The 24,526-nt window shown below is 36.4% G+C and overlaps 1 protein-coding gene across 1 annotated transcript in view; it reads left to right on the top strand.

Annotated features, from left to right (window-relative positions):
* Positions 1-13,321, top strand: part of SRSF12 (serine/arginine-rich splicing factor 12) — a 43,577-nt gene extending 30,256 nt beyond the window's left edge. The window contains exons 2-5 of the mRNA XM_006902061.1: positions 3,493-3,614; positions 4,850-4,957; positions 5,109-5,250; positions 12,958-13,321. Of these exons, the coding sequence (XP_006902123.1) occupies positions 3,493-3,614; positions 4,850-4,957; positions 5,109-5,250; positions 12,958-13,321 (736 nt within the window). The remainder of the gene's footprint in view (positions 1-3,492; positions 3,615-4,849; positions 4,958-5,108; positions 5,251-12,957) is intronic.
* The last annotated feature ends 11,205 nt before the right edge of the window (positions 13,322-24,526 follow it).

The raw sequence follows: 24,526 nt of genomic DNA, 5'->3' as shown, positions 1-24,526 counted from the left end.
CTAAGGTGCACCTGACACAGGGCATGGTCTTTGCAATTACTTCCTATGCATCAGAGAACTGGACAATGATTAGGGATGATAGAGAGTTAATACCTTTGAGCTGTGGTGCAGGAGTAGAGAGAATATTGAATATACCGTGAACTTCTAGGAGAGTAAACAAGTTCGTCTTGGAGAGGGTGAAGCCAGGCTGCTCCTTGGAGGCAAGGATTCTGAAGCTCCATCTGACATACTTTGGACATGTTGCAATGTGGTCTCAGGAGAGGGACATCATGCTTGGGAGGGTGCAGGGACAACGCAGAAGAGGAAAACCCTCTAGGAGATCGATTGATTCAGTCACTGGGGTAATATGGATAGGTGTGTTGGAGATAATACAATTTGCAAAGCATACAGCTCCCTTCCTAGGAGTTCAAACATTCTTGGAGAGCTTCTCCCTTTTCAAGGCTCCTCTCTCATCCTCACTGCTGATTCCAAGAGTGTTTGATTGTGGATCCGAGCAAGATCAAAGATAGGAGAAACTATTTCTTGGAAGATAGGGACATCATACTTGGAAAAGTGGAGGGTCAGTGAAAGAGAGGGAGACCCTCAACCAGATGGATTTACACAGTGGCTGCAGCAGTGGCCATAAATGTGTCAGAGATGATGAGGATGGAACAGGATAGGACAGGGTTCAAATCTGTTTTTCTTAGGGTCATTGTGAGTTATACTTGGCTTGATATACCTAACTACTACAACAAGAAACCTTGTAGAACCTTGCCAAGACAACAGGACAAAGAGAAGAAATAGGACAAAAATTGGAAAGAGACATGGAATATCTTCTTTTTCTTGGTGGTATATTTGTTTATGTAGAAAAAAAGCAGAAATCTATAATAATCAGCTTCGACTAACAATGAGCTACCAGAATACAAGATAAATCTACCAGAAAAATTTATATGATTATCAACAAAAAGTAAAAAATTTACTGACAATACCAAATATTGACAAAGACTGGTACAACTGAATTCATATCTTGCTGGTAGAAATATAAAATAACAGGATTACTTTGCAGAACTGCTTGGAATTTTCATACAAGTTAATATATACATACCCTTATCTCCCCAGTCCAGTCCACTCCATCTCCAAAACAGTGATTTAATGTCCACATGAACAGATGTGTATAAATAACTCGTAATTGCTTTATTTATAATAACAAAACAAAAATAGATTCTACTGACCTCGCAGAACTAAAGGCAGCTCAAGCTCTGGGAGGGGAGAAGAAATAGGATCACCTGTGATATTGCTGTCCCCAGAGCATTTCAGAGGGACAGCATTGGGTCATCCTCCAGGTGGCAGGTGGGAGGGTCCCGGTGGCGGGGCTTCGGTCCAGGTACTCCAGGCAACGAGGCTGGTGCCACCAGTCAGAGGGGCGAGACCTCCAAGCAGCAGGGCCTTGGTCTAATGCTCCAGGGAGGCAAGCAGTCCAGGCCACATTAAGAATTTTTTAAGACCAGTACCTAGTTAATTGACTGGAACAGATCCATGGCTGCTGAGGATGCGGCAGCTGCTAATGATGCTGAAGCCACTGAACTCTCCATTAGCGGAATGGCTAAGCAAGTTGTGTTATAATCATACCTTTCCATGTGTGTGAAGTCATAAATCTATAGTTTGAAAAAAATCACAACAATGTTTACTTCTCCAAAGGAAGGGAATCAACTAGAAATGCAACATGAACAAATTATGTGGTGTGGAGCAGAACATATTCTTTGTGCTAACTGTATGCTAGACAAGCAGCTGCGGTAGGTCCATAGACAGAACAGTGAAGACACTTTAGGTTAGATACTATTTCTAACACTGAATCTCAGAATTGCCTATGAAACCTTGAAAAATTAAAGACCAGAAAAAACTTCTAGCTGCCACTCCCATGTCTCTGAAAAGGGATCATAATGGAGGATCTTGTACAGAATGGGAGAAAACCAGTGTCAGGCTTTGATGCTAGCAGTGACATTTAATGACTTGTTGACCTTACTTGAATTAATCTGTATCCTTCTCCATAAACATTTGTAGGTTTGTGAGAAAGAACTGATTTTAGAACAATGCCAAGTGTGTCCAGCTGCCAGCTATTACTGTCTTAAGGAATGCAGCTGGCATAGTGATAGGGCATTTCACTACCACCCCAAGGGAATGTGGTTCGAATCCACCATTTGCTGTGCAGGAGAGGTGGGAAGTTTTTTCCTGTGTAATTTACAGCCTCTGAAAACCTGCTGGAGGGTCAGCTATAAGTCAATTCCAACTTAATAGCAATGAGAGTTTTTTGGTGGTTTTTGTTTGTTGTTGTTTTTCTTTGTTTTGTTTGTTTGTTTTGAGGTGGCATAGTATATAACATTGGGCTTAATTAAAAGGTCAAAGTTTGACTCCACCAGCCACTGTTCTCTGCAAGAGAAAGATGGCCAGTCTCCCCTTTTAAAGATTTACAGCTTCAGAAACCTGATTGAGAGTCACTATGAGTCAAAATCAACTCAACACCATTGGATTTTATTATTGCTATGAGTTTTGTTGTTTCAGCTAAATTGTGTAGGTTTAAAAAGATAAATACTATCAAATATTTAAATATTTAATAATAATGCCTATCACAGTCATAGGCTCAAATATACTTACCAAAATAGTTTTGAAAAATAACTAGTCATTTTATGTTTAGTAAAGATTCTTTTTTGTTTTCTTTAAACCTGAGAAATCATGTTAGGACATCATTGTAAGTGCTGTTTGCTAAATATAAATATATTTATTTTATATATAACATCATAGTATATATATTTAAATATAAATGTATTTTCTAAATCTAATCTCTTTATTATTTGAAAACAAATTTAGCTTACACAGGTAATTATGAGGCCAACAAATGTGTTCTTAGTGAAACAATGTTTAGAACTCTATATTGATAGTTGAAAAGTCTTGTATGTAATAAGAATAACCTTTTTAAAATATTTATTTATTGTGTGTGTGTGTGTGTGTGTGTGTGTGTGTGTGTGTGTGTGTGTTCTGTCAAATTGGATCTGACTGGTACAGAAGGAAATTGTCCCTCCTTCACCAGCAGAGCATCTGGTAGATTTGAACTGCTCATCTCTGGGATTGTAGTACAGCTTCTTTGCCTCTAGGCCACCAGAGCTCAAGAATAACTTTTTAGTTATTCTTTACTTTTTTAATGGCGACTTTTTAAAATTTGACATGGCATAGATATCCCCTGGAGTCCTTTAAACCTGTTTCTAGTCCCTAGTCAAGTTGTCCGGAGTCAAATTAAATTACTAAGAGAGGAGCCTGAGAATGTGTGGTTTTGTTTTCTGTTTTTTGGTGTTTTTTTTAAATTCCTTTCAGAACAGGTGATTCTTAACCACAGTTAAGATACTTTTAGGTAATTCTCATCTAGATACTGTATTTTCTTTTGTAAGTATCTACTGGATCTCTGTAGGTATCTTAATCCAGCTGTTGATGTTTCCTTACCTTACTTCTAAAATGTTTCAGGCCTGAGGACTTGCGCCGGGAGTTTGGCCGATATGGTCCAATAGTCGATGTTTACATTCCACTTGACTTCTACACTCGCCGTCCAAGAGGATTTGCTTATGTTCAATATCCTTTGTTTAATTGTGTTCATGTGAATGTACTTCATACATATGTGCATATGTACCTTGGAAAATTTAAAGTCATGTACAGGAGTTGGCACCCCATCCCCTAGTTTGAACCAAACTTTTAAAATCGAAGTATAGACCAAAAAGGAAGACAAAAGGCACCTAAAGTTCAAGCGTTAAGTAGTCCAGAAGGAGACTGGAAGATAAAGTCTTTATCAAGCAAAAACCAAAACTAACATCAGATTGAGACTTTGGCTTTCCAACATTTATTCCAAATTCCAGAGTTAAAGCCAAGTCTGATTCTTGTATTTCTGTATCTCTTATAAAAGCCATCTTATAAACTTTAAGAGTAAATAGTCAAAGAAAAATGCCAGTCTTGTTTTATATTTTATAAGCTTTACTCAGTGTTTTCTTTAAAAAAATTAAAGCCGTGAACAAACTCCTGAAATACAAGTAGTCATTTTACCCAGCTATTTTCCTTAATAGTTAGAGAATCTAAGATAATTTATGTGTGTGAGGAAGTTTAAATGATATTATAAACCAAGAAATATTTTCCAGGTGTTTACAGATTGCTTTTATATGTATAGCATATCTCCAGTAGTAAAAATAAAAATGTAAAGATATTTTAAAAGTGATAAATTCAAAGGTAAATATAATTTTTAAAGGACTAAAATTTAAAAATAAGCTCATTTCTACATAAAGAATTCTGCATATTGATTTGTTCAATGAAAAAACAGATGGATCCTTTACTTCTGAACCCTAAACACAACTTATTTTATAATGTTGGTGGCTTTATGGCTAAGAAGTCATGCTGTCCAACCAACAGACTTCAGAATTCACCAACTGCTTCATGGGAGAAAGATAGGTGGTCTTCTCCCTTGCAATTTATAGACTCTGAAAACCTGCTGGAGGGACAGCTATGAGTCAGGTCTGACTTGATGGCATGAGTTTTTATTCTTACTGTTAACGACTATTGGAATTGTTTCTTACGCTGGTTTAAATTATACATGCAGTCAGCAGCTTTGCTGAAGTACGCATTAAAAGTGCAGTCACGTTTGTTTTTGTTCTTTAAAATATACCTTCAAATCATACTAAGACATGCTTTCATAATAAACAATAAGTTTTTCTGATTATTCATATTATACTGGGAATGGGAATTGATTTTCCTTCAAATTACAATTCACATATGAATAGTACTTTCAGAATGATGTTTTAACTTAGTATCTGATGCTTAAAGTGTCCTTAACAGCTAGTTATATTTGAAGATGTTCGAGATGCTGAAGATGCTCTTTACAACCTTAATAGAAAATGGGTATGTGGCCGTCAGATTGAAATACAGTTTGCACAGGGTGATCGCAAAAGTAAGTATGACTAAATGTTGGAGTTGCTTATTAAGTAAAAATACAGTTTCAGCAATAGTTTATTTAAAGTTATTTTTAAAATGCTTAATATATATTGGCTAAATGACTACTATTGATGATTTCATATGATGAATTATGATTTATATTCTAGCACCAGGACAGATGAAATCAAAAGAACGTCATCCTTGTTCTCCAAGTGATCATCGGCGATCCAGAAGTCCCAGCCAAAGAAGAACTCGAAGTAGAAGTTCTTCCTGGGGCAGAAACAGGAGACGATCTGATAGCCTTAAAGAGTGAGTACAGAGTAGAACCAGACTACACACTTATTTTTCTGCTTTTTCCCAGTAGCAGGTGCTTAGAATCCTTAAAGACAGGCCACATGGGTTCTTTTATTCTATATAAATTTTTATAGAAAAGTAGAGTCTTTTCTGTTAATATTATTTTACTTGGAATCATTGGATGTGTTTCAGTAGTTTTGTTTCATAATAGATTTAAGCAAAAATGTTTATGTCCCAGAGTATGCTATACTTGTTTCTGGTAATAGTCACTGAAGAAAAACCAAAAATTATATGCTTGACAAATAAGGTAGAATTTTGGATAAATTTTAATGTAAATGAACCTAATAATTTGGACTCTTGAGTTCTGATAAAGGCTAAAGTTTTAAGAAATATAATACATTTACTTGTCATGATAGGAAGTTGACTAAAATTAATATAAATTACTTAGAAAAAGAAATTACCATCACAGATCCCAAATGTGACAGTATTATAGCAAGAAAACATTTAAAACTAGGAAGTTGAAGAGGAAAATATAAGTTTCCAAATACTTTGCTCAGTGAGAGTTTGTTTCTATCAGAATAATAGTAAGTTGTAGGAAGTCCTTATTTAAGCTATTGAAATAGTAGACAACAGCCTAGTTGTTGTTGTTGTTTGTTGTTATATGCTGTCGAGTCGCTTGCGACTCATAGAGACCCTATGTACAACAGCCCTACACCCTGCTCTATCCTGTGCCAGTCGCACTGCCTCTGACATGCCCATCCCGATTACCCCAGTCACTGAATCAATCCACCTCATAGAGGGTCTTCTCCTCTTGTACCGTCCCTCCATCCTCCCAAGCAAACTGTCCCTCCTTACAACATGTCCAAAGTATGTCAGACGAAGCCCCAGAATCCTTGCCTCCAAGGAGCAGCTTGGTTTAACCCTCTCCAGGATGAATCTGTTTCTTTTCTTGGCAGTCCATGATACATTCAATACTCTTTGCCAGCACCACAACTCAAAGGCATCAGTTCTCCTTCTGTCCTTCCTAATCATTGTCCACCTGTCTGATGCATAACAAGTGATTGCAAAGACCATGCCCTGTATCAGACGCACCTTAGTCTCCAAAGTGACACCATTGCTCTTCAGACTTCGGAGAGGTCCCTGACAGCAGACTTTCCCATCACAATAATTTTTTTTTAATTTCCTGTCTGCTGGTGCCAAGAGTGTTGACTGTGGAGCCAAGCAAACTAAAGCTGTGAACAATCTCAATCTCTTCACCATCCATCCTGATGCTGCCAGTTGGTCCAGTGGTGAGAATCTTTGTCTTCGTGACATTGAGCCTCAGTCCATATTGGAGGCTGCAGTCCTTGAATCTCTGCTGCAAGCATTTCAGGTCCTCCTCAGTTTCAGCAAGCAGGGTTGTGTCATCTGCATAATGCAGATTATTGATAGATCTTCCACCAGTCCTGACCCCACATTTCTCCTCATAGAGCCCAGCCTCTCAGATGATCTGTTATGCATACAGGTTGAAAAGGTATGGAGATAGGGCACATCCCTGACGTACACCTTTCCCAATTTTGAACCATGCGGTATTTCCTTGCTCTGTTCTGACGACTGCCTCTTGGTCCAAGTATAGGTTTCACATCAGCACCATCAAATATTCTGGGATTCCTGTTCTTCTCAGAGTCAGCCACAGTTTGTTATGATACACAAAGTCAAACACCTTTGCATAATCAGTGAAACACAGATAGACATTCTTCTGGTATTCCCTTCTTTCAGCTAAGATCCATCTAACATCAGCTACAATATCCCTAGTACCACAACCCCTTCTAAACCCAGCCTGGACTTCTGGCAGTTCTCTGCTAATGTGCTGTTCCAGTCATTTTTGGATAATCTTCAGTAGGATCTTGCTTGCATGTGAAATCAATGATAGGAAAAACGTCTAACTGGATGTCAGAAGAGACTCTAAAAGATTACACTGGAGCATCGAGAATCTAAAGGAAAGTATGTCCAAGTGAAAGAACTGAACATACAATTTTAAAGAGCAGCTCGGGAGGACAAAACAAAGTATTACAATGGAATGTACAGAAAGCCAGAATTGAAAAATAAAAAGGGAAGAACTTGCTGTGCATTTCTCAAGCTGAAAGAACTAAAAACCATATTTAAGCCTCATATTGCAGTATTGAAATATACGATGGGTGATACATTGGATGACCTAGAAAGCATCTAAAGAAGATGGAGTCACTGTACCAAAAATGATTGATTAATAAGGCAGTTTGTCAAAGTTTATTACTCATCTGCTCTCTTTCTTCTTCACTCTACCATCCCCCCCCTTTTTTAATTAATTTTATTGAAAGTTTACAGAGACTTTGGATTTTCATTCATTCGTTGTTGCACTTTTCTCCCTACCCAACCTACCTCCCATTCGCTCTTCTCTTTGGAAAGTAGAAGAAAAATTCTTTAATTGTTATACAGCCCCTCCTCCCAGGTCCACTCCACTATGCAGCCTTCATTTTGAAAAGTAAAAGAAAAATTCTTTCATTGTTATACAATCCCTCCCCCCAAGTCCACTCCACTATGCAGCCTTCGTTCTGGAATCCTGTCATGACAATAATACCTTATCATATGTCCCTTTTAAACAGTTTTCTCCCTCATCTATTTCAATGCAGTATAATTTATCCCATCTTTCTCAGTCTCCCCCCCAACCCCGATGTCAGTCCCGTTTTACAACAGTGTTACTATGCAGTATTTGTCCTTTTGTGACTGTTTCACTCAGCATAATGTCCTCCTGGGTCAACCATTTTTAATATTTCATGAGCTACTTGTTTTACAGTGCAGCATAGTATTCCATTTTGTGAATATACCACAGCTTTTCTATCCATTCGTTTGTTCATGGACGTTTAGGTTTTTTCCAGCTCTCTGCTATTGTGAACAAAGGCACAATAAACATGGATGTGCATGTATCTGCTTGGGTGGCGGTTGTGGTTTCTTTGGGGTATATTCCCACTAGTGGAACAAATGGTCAAATGGTATTTCTATTTACAACTTTTTGAGAAAGTGCCATGCTGCCTTTCATAGTGGTTATACCATTTTACACTCCCTCCAACAGTGAATAAGGGTTCCAGTTTCTTCACAACCTCGCCAACATTTGATGTTGCTGTTCTGTTAAATTTTGCTGTTCTTACTGGAGTGAGATGATAATTCATATCACCATGCCATTCTTTGGTTTGCAGACCCTAGACACAGAAAAATCCAATGTAATAATAGATGTGTACCAGAGCAAGGCTCCTGAATTCCTAAATCACTAACTCTGAAAACAAGAAAATGAAATAAACTAGCTTCTACTCCTTTAGCTAAGTGAAAGGGAGATAGGAGAATAAAGCCACATCCATGTTTCATAACTTGTAAGTATTCAAGAATCCTTATTGTTAGAAAATATGGCCTTTCAGAGCCTATAAACTGTGTCAGATTAGTAAACTCCCTTTGATATAAATCTAAACTTCTTTGATACTGACTGATAAAGGTCAGGATTTATTAAGTGTAGAGAAGCCTTAAACTTGTGTTAGAAGACTAGAGAGCTAAGGTCAAAATTGGGCCACTACTAGGATTGGTGAAGAAGTATTTAGAAATAACCATAGCATACTCTGGGATATAATCCTTAAAAAAAATCTTTTTTCTGATAGAAATATAAACTTTTGTATGTAATGTGATAATAGAAACCTCCGTGGAATCTTAGTGAAGAATAATATAATTTGTCCCATACCTATGAATGAGCCATTTTCTCCTTGATTGGCTATTTGAGGTTTTACTCTATGAAGCTTAATTTCTATACTCAAATGCAATTTATATCTGTAAAACTTAGATGTGGTGAGGATAGATAAAATTATTTTCTTTTTAAATTTATATTCCTTGAAGATGGATAAATAGCCTAAGTACCAATTACAATGCTTTAGCTTCACTGAGGACATAAATATTGTAAGGGACTTATGATATTTTATAGTTCATATACAGTAGTTTTATATGTGTGTATGTGTTTATATTCCAGTTTAATATAAGTTTAGTGATACAACTGTTTTGTATAATCTGAATGGTTTGATCTATATATCAGGATACAATTTTGTGCCTGAGCAACACTGTTTCAATATTATCCATCAGTCTTGGTGAAAAATACTTTTTTTGGAAGGAAAAAACCAACTGCTCTTTTGGTTCATTAATTTTACATTGTTTCCAAATGCATTAGGGTCATAGTTAATCAGTCACTCTCCTGACTGATCTACAGAGAGTAGATGGTCACGTAATTTTCTTCTGTAATAGTATAGGGAAATAAAGCATAAAACTTAGTAGAGGAAAAAAAACGACTATTGGTTGTTCCAGATCATGATGGTATTACCAGGATAGAAAAGGCCATTCATTGCAAGATGATTCTGCTTTGTATTAATTATAAGACAAATTGTTTAACCTCCTTGACCCCAGTTTTTCTAATTTATGAAATTATATAACAGATAATGCATTTCTTACCAGTTCACAGTATATTCATAGGACCAGATTTTGTGTTTGGGTATTATTAGTTATTGTTGAGTCTAGCAACCCTGTGTACAAGAGAATAAAACCCTGGTTTATCCTGACCCATCCTCACAGTATCTCCTGTATTTAAACTTGTATTGCAGCTACTGTGCCAATCCATCTTGTGAGTCTTCCTCTTTTTCATTGACTGCTTGAACATATAAATACTTATTTATAAATACAATTATTGCATCACTTTGGACTAGAAGATCTTTCATTTTACATTCAGTAAATGTGGGGGAAATGCTAGTGTGTTGTTACCACTAAACTCTTTGAGAGGCAAGATTTTTGTCTGATATTTATATCCTTAGCACTTTTCAGTTTATATCCCTAGCTAGCTTATATAGGTATTCCATAAATCTTCCATAAATTCAGTTCGTGTGTGTGTGTGTGTGTGTATGGATAGATAGGTAGATAGATAGATAGAGATATATCTTTGTTTCTGAGTGCCACCAAGTCAGAACCGATCCATAGCTGACCCTCTAGCAGTTTTTCAGAGCAGTAAATTGCACCAGAAGAGATTGCCTATCTTTCTCCTGCAGAGCAGCTGGTGGATTTGAACAATGTAACTTTAGGTTGGCAGTTCCTTACCACTAGGCCACCAGAACTGTGAACAACAGACCTGTGAACAACACATCTTAATCTTGCCCTATCTTGCACCATATACCAATCTCTTATCATGTTCAAGCCTGTTGTGATAGGCGCTGTGTCATTCCATCTTGTTGAGGGTCTTCCTCTCTCTCACCCTCCACCTTTCCCAGCATGATTATATAATGCCGTTATTTACATTATATTAACTTTTTGAGGGATATCTTTGTTGAGAATAAAATTCTGTTAATGGGAATTTTATCTTCTGTATGTAGCGGGGTATGTGTGTTGTCTAAAGTTAGCTGTCAGCCTTATTGTTTCTCCTTTGGCTTATTCTCTGATTGATACCTTTCCAGATGCTCCCTACCATAAACAGTTTCAATATGCTGTGTCTAGTGTAGTGTGTGCTCTGCTTGGGATTTGGTAAACTTCATGAAACTGTGAGCTGATAACTTTTTATTAGTTATGGAAATTTCTTGACCATTATTCCTTCAAATATTGCTTTTATCCCAGTCTTTCCTCTTGGCATTGGAATTATGCTTCACATAGCTTTTATGGCCAGTTTTAAATTCATAAAATTATTTTTCTCTCAGTTTCAATAGGATGTCTTCTAATCACTGTTTCTGCCCTTAACTATAACCAGACTCTTGTTAAATCCATCTACTCAGTTCTTATGTTCATATAGTGTATATTTTCCGTGAGTATTTTTATGGCTTTGGTGGCATAATCTGTAGGACGTTGTGCAGCTAACCCGAAAGCTCTCTGGCAGTTCAAGTCCACCAGCAGCTTTTTGGGAGAAAGATGAGCAGTCTTCTCTCATGTGATTCACAGTCTCAGAAACCTAGTGGTGAGTCAGCTGAGAGAAAATTTTCATTTGAAATTTATTATCTTTAAATCTCTTCTGCTTGCCTTCTTTCTTATTTTATGGATTATATTAATCATTAATTTTTAAAACTGTCTTAATAATGTTCATATCTATTTTGAGTCTGAGATTTTTTAATTTTTGTTGGTAGTAGTTTTTAGTCATTTTTTACTATTTCTTCTAGATGCCTCAATTTTTGGCATTGTGAATAAAAAATTTTAAGAGGCTTTGGATGTTAAAATCCTCTAATTAAAGTTGTTTTGGTCTCACAGGCAATGTCCTGGCTGATCACCTTGATTAAGGCTTGATTTTAGGTATTTCTGTGGCTTCTTTCTTCCTGCCTGTATTTGTACCTCTAGAACATTGCCCTTACCCTAGGATATGACCCTAGGCTTCTTCATCTTTTGAAGAGTTAACTACAGCACTTTCCCAGGCACTGTGTGGGTGATGAAATTTCAACTTAGTTCTTGAATCTTTCCCCTACTATTTTCTGCTGGTCTCTTGGGTTCTGTTTGTATTCATAACTTAGATTATATCCAGTCACTTGAGAGTTTTAAGATTTTTTTACCCCCCTTTGCAACGTCCTCATCTAGTATTTTAACACTCAGGTTTCAGCCATTTTTCTGCGTATTTCTGTTCCACTATGTTGCCACTTGGAAAATGGTCTCTAATTAAAGAATCAAGGCTTTGTAACATTGCACATTTGTTGGTTATTTTCCAGTGCCTAAACCAGTTGTTTTAACAACTTTGTCTAGCCTTTTCTCCCCTAGTTGTTTCTATGGGATGATGAATCTGATATTGTCTGGATTCAGATGTCTTGTGTTAGACTCTCTGTTATTGTTTTTTATAACCTTTATTTTCTAAACTTTAAAAAATTGTTTTCTTATCAGATTTTCATGATCTTAAAAGTTATATATGTGGCCCCTGGCTTCTTGAGGTATGGCGTGCTCCGGGCACATGTGGCTTTCTTTTTGTCCCAAGTGGGTGTCAGCAGAGCAGACTTCCAGATGAACTAGGGGTCTCTGGCCCAGAGTTTGCCAGCATTTGGCAATGCTGGAATGGTAAGATACTGAGGGGCCCGAGGGCCATAGGCCCTTGGGCCTGTTTTTCATTGTTTTTGTTCAAACATTCTTCTAGGTTGTAGAGCCTTGGTGTGTCCACTTGCCATACAGTGGTAACTTGTGGTTGCAGTGAAACTGAACACTGTGATACTGATTTGTCAAATGTGTTAATGGTGACCCATGGCAGACAGTGTTTAGTGGAGCTCCCCAATTAAAACAAGCTTGGAAGCATGAGTGGCATCCACTTCCGTAATAGCTTGCCTCAGGAAATGCTGTGAACCTGGAGAAAGGATGAAAGTCACACAGGTGTTGAGGACTTTCATTCATAGGGTCACAATGAGTCTCCTATGACTTGACAGCACTTAACAACAACAACAAAAGTTACATAACTCAGGCTTACTATGTGAAATTATTTTTTTTTCTACTTGATCTATACTTTAAGATACATTTAGCAAAGTAAAAATCTATTGGGTACATATTAGAGCATAATAAATATTATGAAGTTGTTACTCATGTTTGAAGCAAAAGCATTAAAATTGGAATAATCCATTTTACCTGTCTTATGAAAGAGTAACATTGTATGTTGATATAAATTCCTGGAAATGTTACTGCTTTACCTGTTAACTATATTTGTGTGAAATACATACCCTAACATATGGCTGTTTGCAGGTCTCGACACAGGAGGTTTTCTTATAGTCAATCGAAATCTCGTTCCAAATCACTACCAAGGCGGTCTACCTCAGCAAGGCAGTCAAGAACTCCAAGAAAAAATTCTGGTTCTAGAGGACGGTCAAGGTCCTTACAAAAAAGATCCAAGTCAATAGGAAAATCACAATCAAGTTCACCTCAAAAGCAAATGAGCTCAGGAGCAAAATCAAGATCCCATGGAAGACATTCTGACTCCATAGCAAGATCCCCATGTAAATCTCCCAAAGGGTACACCAATTCTGAAACTAAAGCACAAATAGCAAAGCACTCTCATTTTCGATCACATTCCAGATCTCAGAGTTACCGTCATAAAAACAGTTGGTGAACAGCAAGAGAAGAGCACTAGTTTAATATGTTACCATTACTAAGCCTCTTATTATGTTAAATAAAAATTTTTCAAGGCTTACAGAAAATGTGAGTTGATAATAGTTTATGCATATGCAAGAAATACCTTACAGATTTGATTCATTTTAAGGGCCCACACCATTAATTACGTATCTTAAGTCACCAATTTCATGGACTTTTTTCCCCCTTCAATATTGTAGCTAAGGGTATTTTCCAAAATAACCGGATAAAATGGAACAAATGTAGAAAATTCTGAATTTCAGGCATTGATATTAATAGTACTTTTTACAAAAATATTTTTAAGTTAAAGCAAAAATTAATTTATTGCCTTCACTTTCATGTAAAAAGCAAACATGACTATATACTTAAATTGAGCAAACTTAAAACTGACATCTAATTTGTATCTTCTATTTAAACTGTGGCCAATTTTTGTCACTGTTAATCATACAAAATACTGCTATCAGTAGAATCAGTATAGTTACCCGATATTCAAAAGATACAGTGTTTACTAAGCTTAAAGAGGGTTTTGATTTTATTGAGTGAAATAGTATGGGCAGGTTCACATTAAATTGTATTCTGTACCATACTCACTTGAAAAATATCAAAACTTTTTAGAAATGCTACACATTGAATGGTTTGAGAACATCTCTCAAAAGTTATAGTATATAACACTCACAATCCAAAAATGTTCATATTAAGCCTTATATATTTACAGAGTGGTACATTTTATATAAAATCGTATTTTATAGCATTATGTCTACATACTTAGCTTTCATCTGTTAATTTTTGTTTTATTTGAGGTTGAGGTCAAGAATTGTGTAGAATATGTTTCATTATTTTTGAAACAGTATTTAGTAACTTGTATTATGAAACTCAAGACTGCATCCTTTAAAAAAACACTTTTGTAGTGTTTAGATTTTACATTATACTCTCTTTTAAAAAAATCACTGTGTTGATATATATTGCTTTTGTAGTTGCTATAACTGAAAGCTTTCTTTTAAAATGTGTTTGTACTTTGCGTTTACAGAGAGGGTTTTGGTAGTATTTGTGACAAAATGGTATTTGCATATGATTATTATAGGGGATATGTTTATAGAATATACTTGTGTACCTTGTTGAATACTGAAACTTCAAAGTTCTCAACTCACACAGTTAATATTTATATCTAGAGTGCTTATGAAAAAACCTTTTACATTTTTTAGCATAATGGAAGCAGGTATTGCTTGCGTCTGTTTGTTTTGAATGCAAATTCTTTTTTTTTTCTATTGCATTTTCAGATCTGATACATAAGAAACAACTTTTGAAAATATTTTGTACACTGGCAATATTTGGACAAGTACCATAAATTCCTATCAGCTTGTACTCTCTAAATAGATTGATCTATTTAATCATAGCAAAATTTATCCCAAAGATGAATCTTTGAGGTGTTCAGCTCTAGGAAAATTTAATTATAAAAATTACATGGCATTATTGAAAACTTGAAGTATAGAAGAAGAAAGCAAGATATATTAATGTTTGGGTCTATAAATGTATATGCAATAATTCTGTATAACACCTAGGAATTTCTTACAGTGTATTTGCATTAACAAATTAGCATCTTTTAGTAGAAAGTTAATAAGGCAATGTTTCTGGGTTGTTTAATCCTTTCATGTACTTTTGACTTCGTTTTCTGTTCTAATCTTAAATTAGAGGATATAATGGGAGGATAATACTTGGTTTTATAGAAAAATTGGAATAATAATTCAATTTTTTTAACTTTTACTATGTGCTTGGCATTGCTATGTAAATTTTATGTTATTTACTCTTTATTACCAAAACAACCTTATAGGATAAATATCATTGCAGATAAGGAAACTTAAGTTATATATGAAAAGTCATACATTAATTAAATTTTGGAGCTTTTTGGAGCTGTGTGGAATTGAGGTTTAATGTTCCCCTTCCTAACATATGCCGTGTGTTATTGCAAGAAAAAAGTCTTTGATAATTACATGCTTGTAAGGTAATTCTTAAGGAACCTTGGTGGCACAGTGATTAAACAGTCTTCTGAAAATTGAAAGATCAGCAGTTTGAACCCACCAGCCACTTAGAGAAAAATATGGCTGGCAGTCTACATCTGTGTAGATTACCTTGGAAACACTCAGGTGGCAATTTTATTCTGTCCTATAGGGTTCTTAGGAATTGGAATCTACTCAGTGGCAATGGGTAAAAGTATATTTAATGGGATGGGGAGAATAGAATTAGAAAAGGAAATTACTGTAAGCTTCAGTGGAAATGGGTTTTGCGACTTTGGGTGAAAGTTAATTGGCAGTTGTCCAGGGTATAAAGAAGTTGTCTTTGGGGAATGTGTTCTAGGGTTCTCTTGTTTCTTGGATGATTTAAGAGAGGATACTTAGGCTAAGGTTGTCTTTAATAAAGCACATGTTTTATTTGAGCTATCTGTTATTGTTTCTTTCAAATTTGTATTTACTTGCCAAAATTTAGTAGTTACTTCCCAAATTGAATGTACCTATTTCCGTGTGTTCAAGAATATAGAGGATAGGTTAATAACAAAATAAAGTTAGCCACAATCAGCTGCTCCTTTTTATTTTCTTCCCCTGAGGAACACACTAATTTCTGTTTAGCAGAAAATTTAGAATATTATTTCACAACTAATAACAAATAATGGGAACCTACTAACATTTTTATTTGGAGCTCAAGATTTACTCTTGTATTGTTAGAGTGACTTGAGGATGTGCTAGGATTGGCAAAGGTAGGGGGAAGAGATGCATTATTTTAAGTGCAAAGCACTTTTTCCTGCTTCTCTTTTTGTTTTAAAGTCATGTGATGAAAGAAACAAATGATCAATAAGGAACACAGAATAATGGAGCTCCTCAGTGCCAAGGCTGGAGTATTAACCCTTTCACCCATCTTGATAACCTTTTAGGCTGCATGCAATCTAGGATGATGTGATTTTAATGGGATGACTTTTAATTTGCTCTAGTTTATATTTTAAAATGCAAATTACTGATTTCAGGACATTAAATACTGTAAAGTTTGATACAGAGCTGCTCAAGACACAAATTACAAGTAAATGGCTAAGATTGTTACTTTTATTGATCCAAGTGCAGCAGGAAAAGTTAGTCAACATAACAGTTTCTTTTAAACTACACTGAAAATGTAAATTTTTTAATTTACACTTTAATATCTCCCCCCTCCTGAAATAGAATAGTAGGCTATTTGGATTCCTTTTAAAAAAATTTCTATTCGTTTGATTACAAAGTTCACATCCATAGTGTTTCACACTTTGGTTCCTTTAGTAGATGTGTGCCATCTGCAGCATGGTTGGTTGCAGGTGATCTTAATCTGGCATCATGGACTCAGAGCCTTAGGAAGTCTGACCCTTGTAAAATTTAGTCTCAAACTGCAGTTTGAAGTTGCCAAAAGAACAACATAAGATGTTCAGACAAACTCATAACTCCTAAGGGTTTCAAGCACAGTAGTTCAGTGATATATGTATGGATTTGGATTTAATTTGTTTTAATTCTACACACCCATTTACTAGCTCTGCGACCTTGACCAAGGTATCTAGTAGTTTTGTGGCTGTTTCTTTATCTGTGTAATGTGGCTAAATTTGTCCATACATGCAAGGTTTTAAAAAGATGCTCAGTACATAAAGTACCAAGTATAGAGTAGGTGTTAAATGCTCCTATTTAATCTGGTGATGAAATACTTTGATGAAAACAGAATACTAAAATCACAACGTGAATTGTGGCATTGATCTTACAAGGTCCTGTTTTAGGTACCATAGAAACTTTATATTGTGCACATATTTTAAAAAGATGTTCACAAAATCAAATCAAATACAAAGATAATGGAATTGAAAATATCCTTTTAGAAATTTAATAGTCCCTTGTGGAAATATATTCTAGTGGATTCAATTTAAAGCAGTATTTAAAATAACTGTAACAAGTACTATTTTGTCTAAAGGAATAAAAAAACTGACTAAATAAACCATGTCCACATTATGAACTCTGGTGGCCTAGTCCATAAGAGGCTGCACTGCTAAATCAAAGATGATACCTGTGGTGATTCTGATTCTCCAGTGGCTCTGTGGGAGATGGATAGGCATTCTCTCTCCTTCCATACGTTTTACATCTGAAAACTCACTGTAGGGTCAGCTAAGAACTGGTTACAACTCAACATCAATGAGTTTTGTGCATAACATGTTCACGTCCAATACTAGTATTTTCAGAAAAAGCATGTCTTAAGTGTTTTTATTCTCTTTTGGGAAAGGGAGTCTGTCTTGACTCATCATAGACTGTTATCTGTAAAAGGTCTGCACCTGTAAAAAGAAATACTGTCAACTTGGAGTTGTTGAGAGTGTGTTGGTTACTATTTTTTAAAAGTACTATGTGGTTGTTGTAATGCACGTTTCATAATGCAGAAATACAAGGTTTGTTGGCTTATAAACTAATAAATATGCTTCAAATTAAAATTCAGAGAATATACTAATTGTATATTAGGAAAAGTACTGATTTTTAATTACTTCTTCAGAATATCAGTAGAAAACTTAGTTTCTTTGTTCCTTTAGGTTTTTTTTTATTATTTCAATGAAAATTTACAGAGACTTTGTATTTCCATTCATTCATTGTTGCACTTTTCTCCTCTCCCAGCCCTCCCCCCCATGTACACTCCCCTCTTGGAAAAGTAAAAGAAAAATTCTTTCATTGTTTTACAGTCCCTTCCCCCTAGGTCCACTCCACTATGCAGCCTTCGTCTGGACTCCTGTTATGACAAAAATACCTAATAACATAACCCTTTTAAACAGTTTTCTCCCTCATCTGTTTCAATGCAGTATACATTATTGAACCCATCTTTCTCAATTTCCCCCCAAACCTGATGTCAGTCCTGTTTTACAACAGTGGCACCATGCAGTATTTGTCCTGTTGTGACTGAGATACTTCACTCAGCATAATGTCCTCCAGGGTCACCCATTTTTAATAATACTGCATGAGTTCCTTGTTTTTTCAATGCAGCGTAGTATTCCATTGTGTGAGTATACCACAGCTTCTTTATCCATTGGTTTGTTGATGGGCACCTGGGTTGTTTCCAGCTCCTTGCTATTGTGAACAAAGCCACAATAAACATAGGTGTGCATATATCTGCTTGGATGTCATTTATGGTCTCTTTGGGGTATATTCGCAGTAGTGGAATTGCTAGGTCAAATGGTATCTCCAGTTGCAACTTTTTGAGAAAGTGCCATACCGCCTTTCACAGTGGTTGCACCATTTTATACTTCCACCAGCAGTGAATAAGGGTTCCAGTTTCTCCACAACCTCGCCAGCATTTGTTTCTTGCTGCTCTGTTCAGTTTGGGATGAGATGATATTTCATAGTTGTTTTGATTTGCATCGCTCTTAGAGATTTTGAACATTTCTTCATGTGCTTGTTAGCCATCTGAATGTCTTCTTTGGTGAAGTGTCTGCTAATATCCTGTGCCTATTTTTCAATTGGATTATTTACCTTTATCTTGTTGTGGTGCTAAGGTATTTTATAAATTCTAGATATAAGTCCCTTATCTGACATGTCATTACCAAATACTTTTTCCCAGTAGGTGGCTTCCCATTTTACCCTGTTAGAGAAGTTTTTTTTTATGTGCATAGGGATTTGATTCTTAAAGGTCCTGTTCATCTATTTTATCTTCTCCTCGTTGTAGGTTTTTCAGGATACTTGGAAGACTGTCTATGTTGTGGATTAGGACTACTAGAGTTCTTCCAAGCTTTTATGTAATGAAGTTTATAGTCCTTGGTTTTAGTCCTAGGTCCATGATCCACCTTGAGTTGGTTTTTGTGTATGGAGTGAGGTGTGGGTCTTGCTTGAGTCTTTTGCAGATTTTTCCAATTTTGCCAACACCATTTGTTAAAAAGGCTGTCGTTTCCCCACTTCACTGATTTCATCTCCTTGTCAAAAATCAGTTAACCATAGATAGATGGGCTGGAAAACTTAGTTTCTTAGGATGAGAGAATTTCAAGTCTGTAATTAATATTTTGATCATAGAAATGGATTGACTTTTGACTGCTGTTGTGTATTTCAGCATGGAGAAGATGAAATAATATAGCAGAAAGAAGATACAACCTCTCTTAAGAGTACAGTTCTACTAACAAAACACCCAAATATTAGGTACTTTTTAGAAGTATCATCAGAGAACTATAGAGGTAGATTGAGGAATGCAATCATATTTCTGCTTCTAACAACTTGTCATAAAGAAACAACTACATTCTGGGTTCTTAACTTATCCCAGTAGTGTTAGTTTAGATTGACTTTACTTTTAACACAAATTTTAGTAGTCTTTTGTATTTCCAATTGATATCTCCAATTGATAGAGCATCAATTTTAATAGTGAAAACATTTTAATGAATTTTAGTATGTTTGGAGATCTCTGTGGACTAAGAGTTATGAAGTGCAATAATTAATATTCATTACTATTAAGTCCTTGAGGCAGTCTCTGGTCTATGATAATAACTTAAACCTTGTAGATGCAACTTGAGAAAGTATTGATTGAAGTCCTATTCAAAATTGACATAAGGTGTAACCATTCAGATTCCTCTGGTAATCTTACATTTTAAAAATGAAAAGAAACTTTATTTCAGCCCTGTCTCCTTTATGATTTACAGCTTCTTTAAAACCCTTCTGGAAGATCAGCTATGAATTGGTTTCAACTTGACTGCATATAACAAGAAGCATTAAGTTGTTAATTTCCATGTCCTTGTATCTACCATCAACATTAATGGAAGAAACAGTCAAGAAATCAAATGACTTCATGTATTCTCAAATCTACTGACAAGGACCTCTTCTAAAAGTTCTGGAGGACAAGGATGTTTCTCTAGTAGTCTCTAGAGGTGTCCCCAGACCCAAAACATAGCATATTCATTTATTTCATTTGCTTGTGAAGACTGGAGAAGTGATGACAGAATTGTGGTGCTCACCAAGAATACTGAAGATACTGCCAGAACACCTTTGCCTTGGAAGAAGTTCAGGCAAGGTGCTTCTTAGAGGCAAAAATGTTGACACCTTGTCTTAAATATATCAGAAAGGGCCAGTCCCTGGAGGAGGACATTATGCTTGGAAAAGTAGGGTCAGTGTAACAGATTCACAGTAACTGCAACAATGGGCTTCTTGTAAGGATGGTGCCAAATTAGGCAGGATTTTGTGGTCCAGAGGGTTGCAGTGAATCAACGGCATCTAACAAGAGTTAAGTAGATTTTTGTGGGATTTTTCTTTCCAATTCAGTCATAACCAATGAAATAACTCTGTATTTTAAAAATTTCTTAAAAAAAATATATGAGTGTACCAGAGCAACAGAGTGGGGAAAATTACTGTTTCTACACACTTACGGGCTCTAGTGGTAAGAAGCTGTGCTGTAGGGAACTCTGGTGGCTTAGTGGCAAGAAACTGCACTGCAATCCCAGAAGCATGAGGTTCAAATCCACCAGATGCTCTGCTGGAGAAGGAGGGACAATGTCCTCCTGTACCAGTCAGATCCAATTTGATGGTACACACACACACAAAATAATTTAAGGAAAAAAAACCCACCTGTGCCAAAATCCCAAAGACATATGGTTCGACACCACCGGCTGCTCAATGAGAAAAGGAAGGGCAGTCTCCTACTGTGCAATTTACTGGCTCCAAAATCTCCACTGGATAGTTTATTAGGGGTTCATTCCAAACTGGACAACACACTTAATCTGCCTCATAGAAAACAATTACAATGTGCAGATCAAGTAGAAACCAAATCTTTTTAATAAGTATAGCTAAAAACAGCAGTGGCTGACTCAAAATTGGTGGCCACTTGTGACATTATGAATGAATGTAATTATCCACAGTCTTGACAATACAATAATTCTGCATCCAGCTCCAACAAAAACTTCCTTTTTTAGGTCTCCTGTGGCTTAAACACATTGTTTTCCCCACTTAATTTAGATCTTTTCGGATTTTGCCACATTATGACTGGACTGCTTTGAGGCTCTGGATTTTTGTTCAAAAGTAATTGGTCATTAAATCTATAATCCAAATATGCTATGTTTGCATATTATGAATAACCACAAGTTTTAAAAATATCTCCTACCTGCCATTTCTTCCCTAAAATCTTAATCTACAAAGGAAATGACTTTAATTTGAAGTCCAATTAATAAATCTCTCATATTAAAGGAATTAAAGAGTCAGTGGTGCCAACAATGAACAAGCACAGCTGCTTACTGAGATTGGAGATTGAACTGAATATAGAAATACCTCAAAAGAAATGTCTGATCATTTCCATTCAGAACAGTCAGTCATTGAGAACCTTTTGGAACACAATTCTGCCTTGACAAATAGGGGTGCCATGAGTGGGAATTTACATGATGGCTACTGGTTGTATACCAGTATGCATATATAATCAGCTTTGGAGTTTGATTGGTTTCTAGTATTATAAATAAAAACCACATGTAGACATCCACACAGTTTTTAGAGTTCTGAGCTATTCTGTACTTCATATGTAACCGACCCACAGCTGACTCTTCAGTGGGTTTTCAGAGGGAGTACATGGCATGGGAGGAGATTGTCCATCTTTCTCCCACCGAGCAGCTGGTGTATTCAAACCGCATCCTTTCAGGATTGCAATACAACTTCTTAGCACTAGACCACCAGAGCTCCCTATTAACATACTAGGGAGAATGACTTCCTTCCATGTTCAAAAACATAGAAAACGGACTTTTTTTCTTCATTACTTAAGGGCATAATTTTGTGTTTTAGGCTGTTAAGTTTCAAGATTCATGACTTTTTGTTGTTAGGTGCCGTTGAGTAGAATAAGACTTATATTGACACAATGAACAAAAGATCTGAACCTAGTCCTGTCCTGCGCCATTTTCACACTTCCTTACACACAAGAGCCCATTGCAGCAGTCACCATATTAATCCACCTGGTTGAGGGTCTTCCTCTCTGCTGACCCTCCACCCTTCCCAACATCATGTCTGTCTCCAAAGAATAGCACCTCCTAGTAATATGTGCAAAGTATGTGAGGTGAAGGCTCACCATTCTTATCTCCAAAGAGCATTCTGACTGCACCATTTCCAAGACATACCTGTTTATTCTCTTGGCCGTCCATGGGATGTTCGTGCTCTTTTCAAGCACCACAGCTCACAGACGACATTTCTTTCTCTGTCTTCCTTATATGTTGTCCAGCTATTGGAGACATAGCTAGTAATCAGAAAGACTATAACCTGACTCAGATGCACCTTAGTCCTCAAACTGACATCACTTCTCAGTAATTTGGAGAGCTCTCTACTTGCAGATTTTCCCAGTGCAGTGTGTCTCCTTATTTCCCGAGTGCTCTTACTAAGGGTGTTAATTATGGATCCAAGCAAGATGAAGTTGTTGACAATTTCAGTCTCCTCTCCATCCATCATGACACTGTCTGTTGGTCTATTGGTAAGAATATTTGTTTTCCTGATAGTGAGACACAATATAAACTGAAGGCTACATTCCTGGATCTTCTACCAAAGTGCTTCAAGTCCTCACTTTCAGCAAGCCAGGTTGTGTCATCTGCATAACACAGGTTATTGATGAGTCTTCCTCCAATCCTAATGCTACATTCCTCTTCACAGAATCCAGCTTCTTGTATAATTTGCTCAGCATACAGATTGAACAGGTATGGAAACATACTGCCTTCTCATTTCCAAACCATGCATTGCTTCCCTGCTCTGTTCACATAACAGCCTCCTGATCCCGGTATAGGTTCTACATGAGCACAATCAAGTGCTCTAGAATTTCCATTCTTCTCAGTGTCAGCCACAACTTGTCATGCTCCACACAGTCAAATGCATTTGCATAATTGATACCTTCTTCTAATATTCTTTATTTTCAGCGAGGATTCATCTGACATCAGCATTGATATCCTTGGTGCCATCTTCTAAATCCCGCTTAAAGTTCTGGAAATTCCTTATGAATGATCTTCAGCAGTATTTTGCTTGCATGTGATATCAGTAATATTGTTTTATAATTTCCACATTCAGTTAGATCATCCGTCTTGGGAATAGGAATAAATACAGACCTCTTCAATCCATTGGCCAAACAGCCCTCTTCCAGATTTCCTGGCATAGATTAGTGAATGCATCCAAGGCTGTATCTGTTACTTGAAACAAGTCAATTGGTATCCCATTGATTCCTGGGGCTTTTTTTTTTTTTGCCAGTGCCTTCAGTGCAGCTTCCACTTCCTTTTTCATTACCTTTGGCTCCTGTTCAGTGGTACTTTTTGAAATTTTTCAGTGTAGTTCTTTCTGGTACAGTGACTTTGTATATTCCCTCCATTTTTTTTTATGCTCTCTGGCTCGTTCAATTTATTGCCCATAGCCTCTTGCAACATGAAGCTTAAATTTGTTTTTCAGGGGTTTTTTTCAGCTTGAGAAGTGCAGAGTGAATTCTTCTCTTTTTATTCTCCAATTCCAGCTCTCTGTACATTCCATTGTCCTCCTGACCTGTCCTTTGAAATCTTCCATTCAGCTCTTTGACTTCAACATGTTTTCCTTTAGATTTGGCTTCTCAATGCTCCAGTGCAATCTTTTAAAGTCTTTTCTGACATCCATTCCAATTTTTCCTTTCTCCTCTATTTTTGTAATGACCATGGATGATATCTGATATCATCCCACAACTCATGACTAAATTAAATGAAGCTCGAACAGAAAGAAGTATCTTCCTTTATGTCTGATTTTTCAGCTTACCTATGTAGGTTTTTTACCAGTCATCTCACTTCCTCCCTTTCAACTTAATTCTGATAGCGTAATTAATGCCACATAACCTAAAGTTATTTCTCTGGTACAGAGAACTTTATGTGGAAGTAATTACTATAAATTCTGCACTAGAAAACTTTAAAATTTCAACAGTTGGCTTGGGTAGAATGTTGAATGATCCTGGAAGTATCAAAAAAAGATGGAAGGAGTACACAGAGTCACTGTATCAGAAGGAATTGGCTGACACAGAGGAATTTCATGAAATAAAATATGAGCAAGAGCCTGCGGTGATGAAGGAGGAAGTTCAAGTTGCTATGAAGGAATTGGCAAAAAACAAGACTCCAGGAGTTGGCAGCATACCAATTGATTTATTTCAACAAACAGAGCTGCCCTAGATGTGTTCACTAAGTTGTGCCAGGAAATCTGGAGAACAGCCAGCTGGC

This window comes from Elephantulus edwardii, unplaced genomic scaffold, assembly GCF_000299155.1.
Source record: "Elephantulus edwardii isolate Elephantulus edwardi_28Jun2011 unplaced genomic scaffold, EleEdw1.0 scaffold00363, whole genome shotgun sequence".
NCBI lineage: Eukaryota > Metazoa > Chordata > Mammalia > Macroscelidea > Macroscelididae > Elephantulus > Elephantulus edwardii.
The sequence above is the reverse complement of the archived record's forward strand: the minus strand, read 5'-3'. Positions and strand labels throughout refer to the sequence as shown.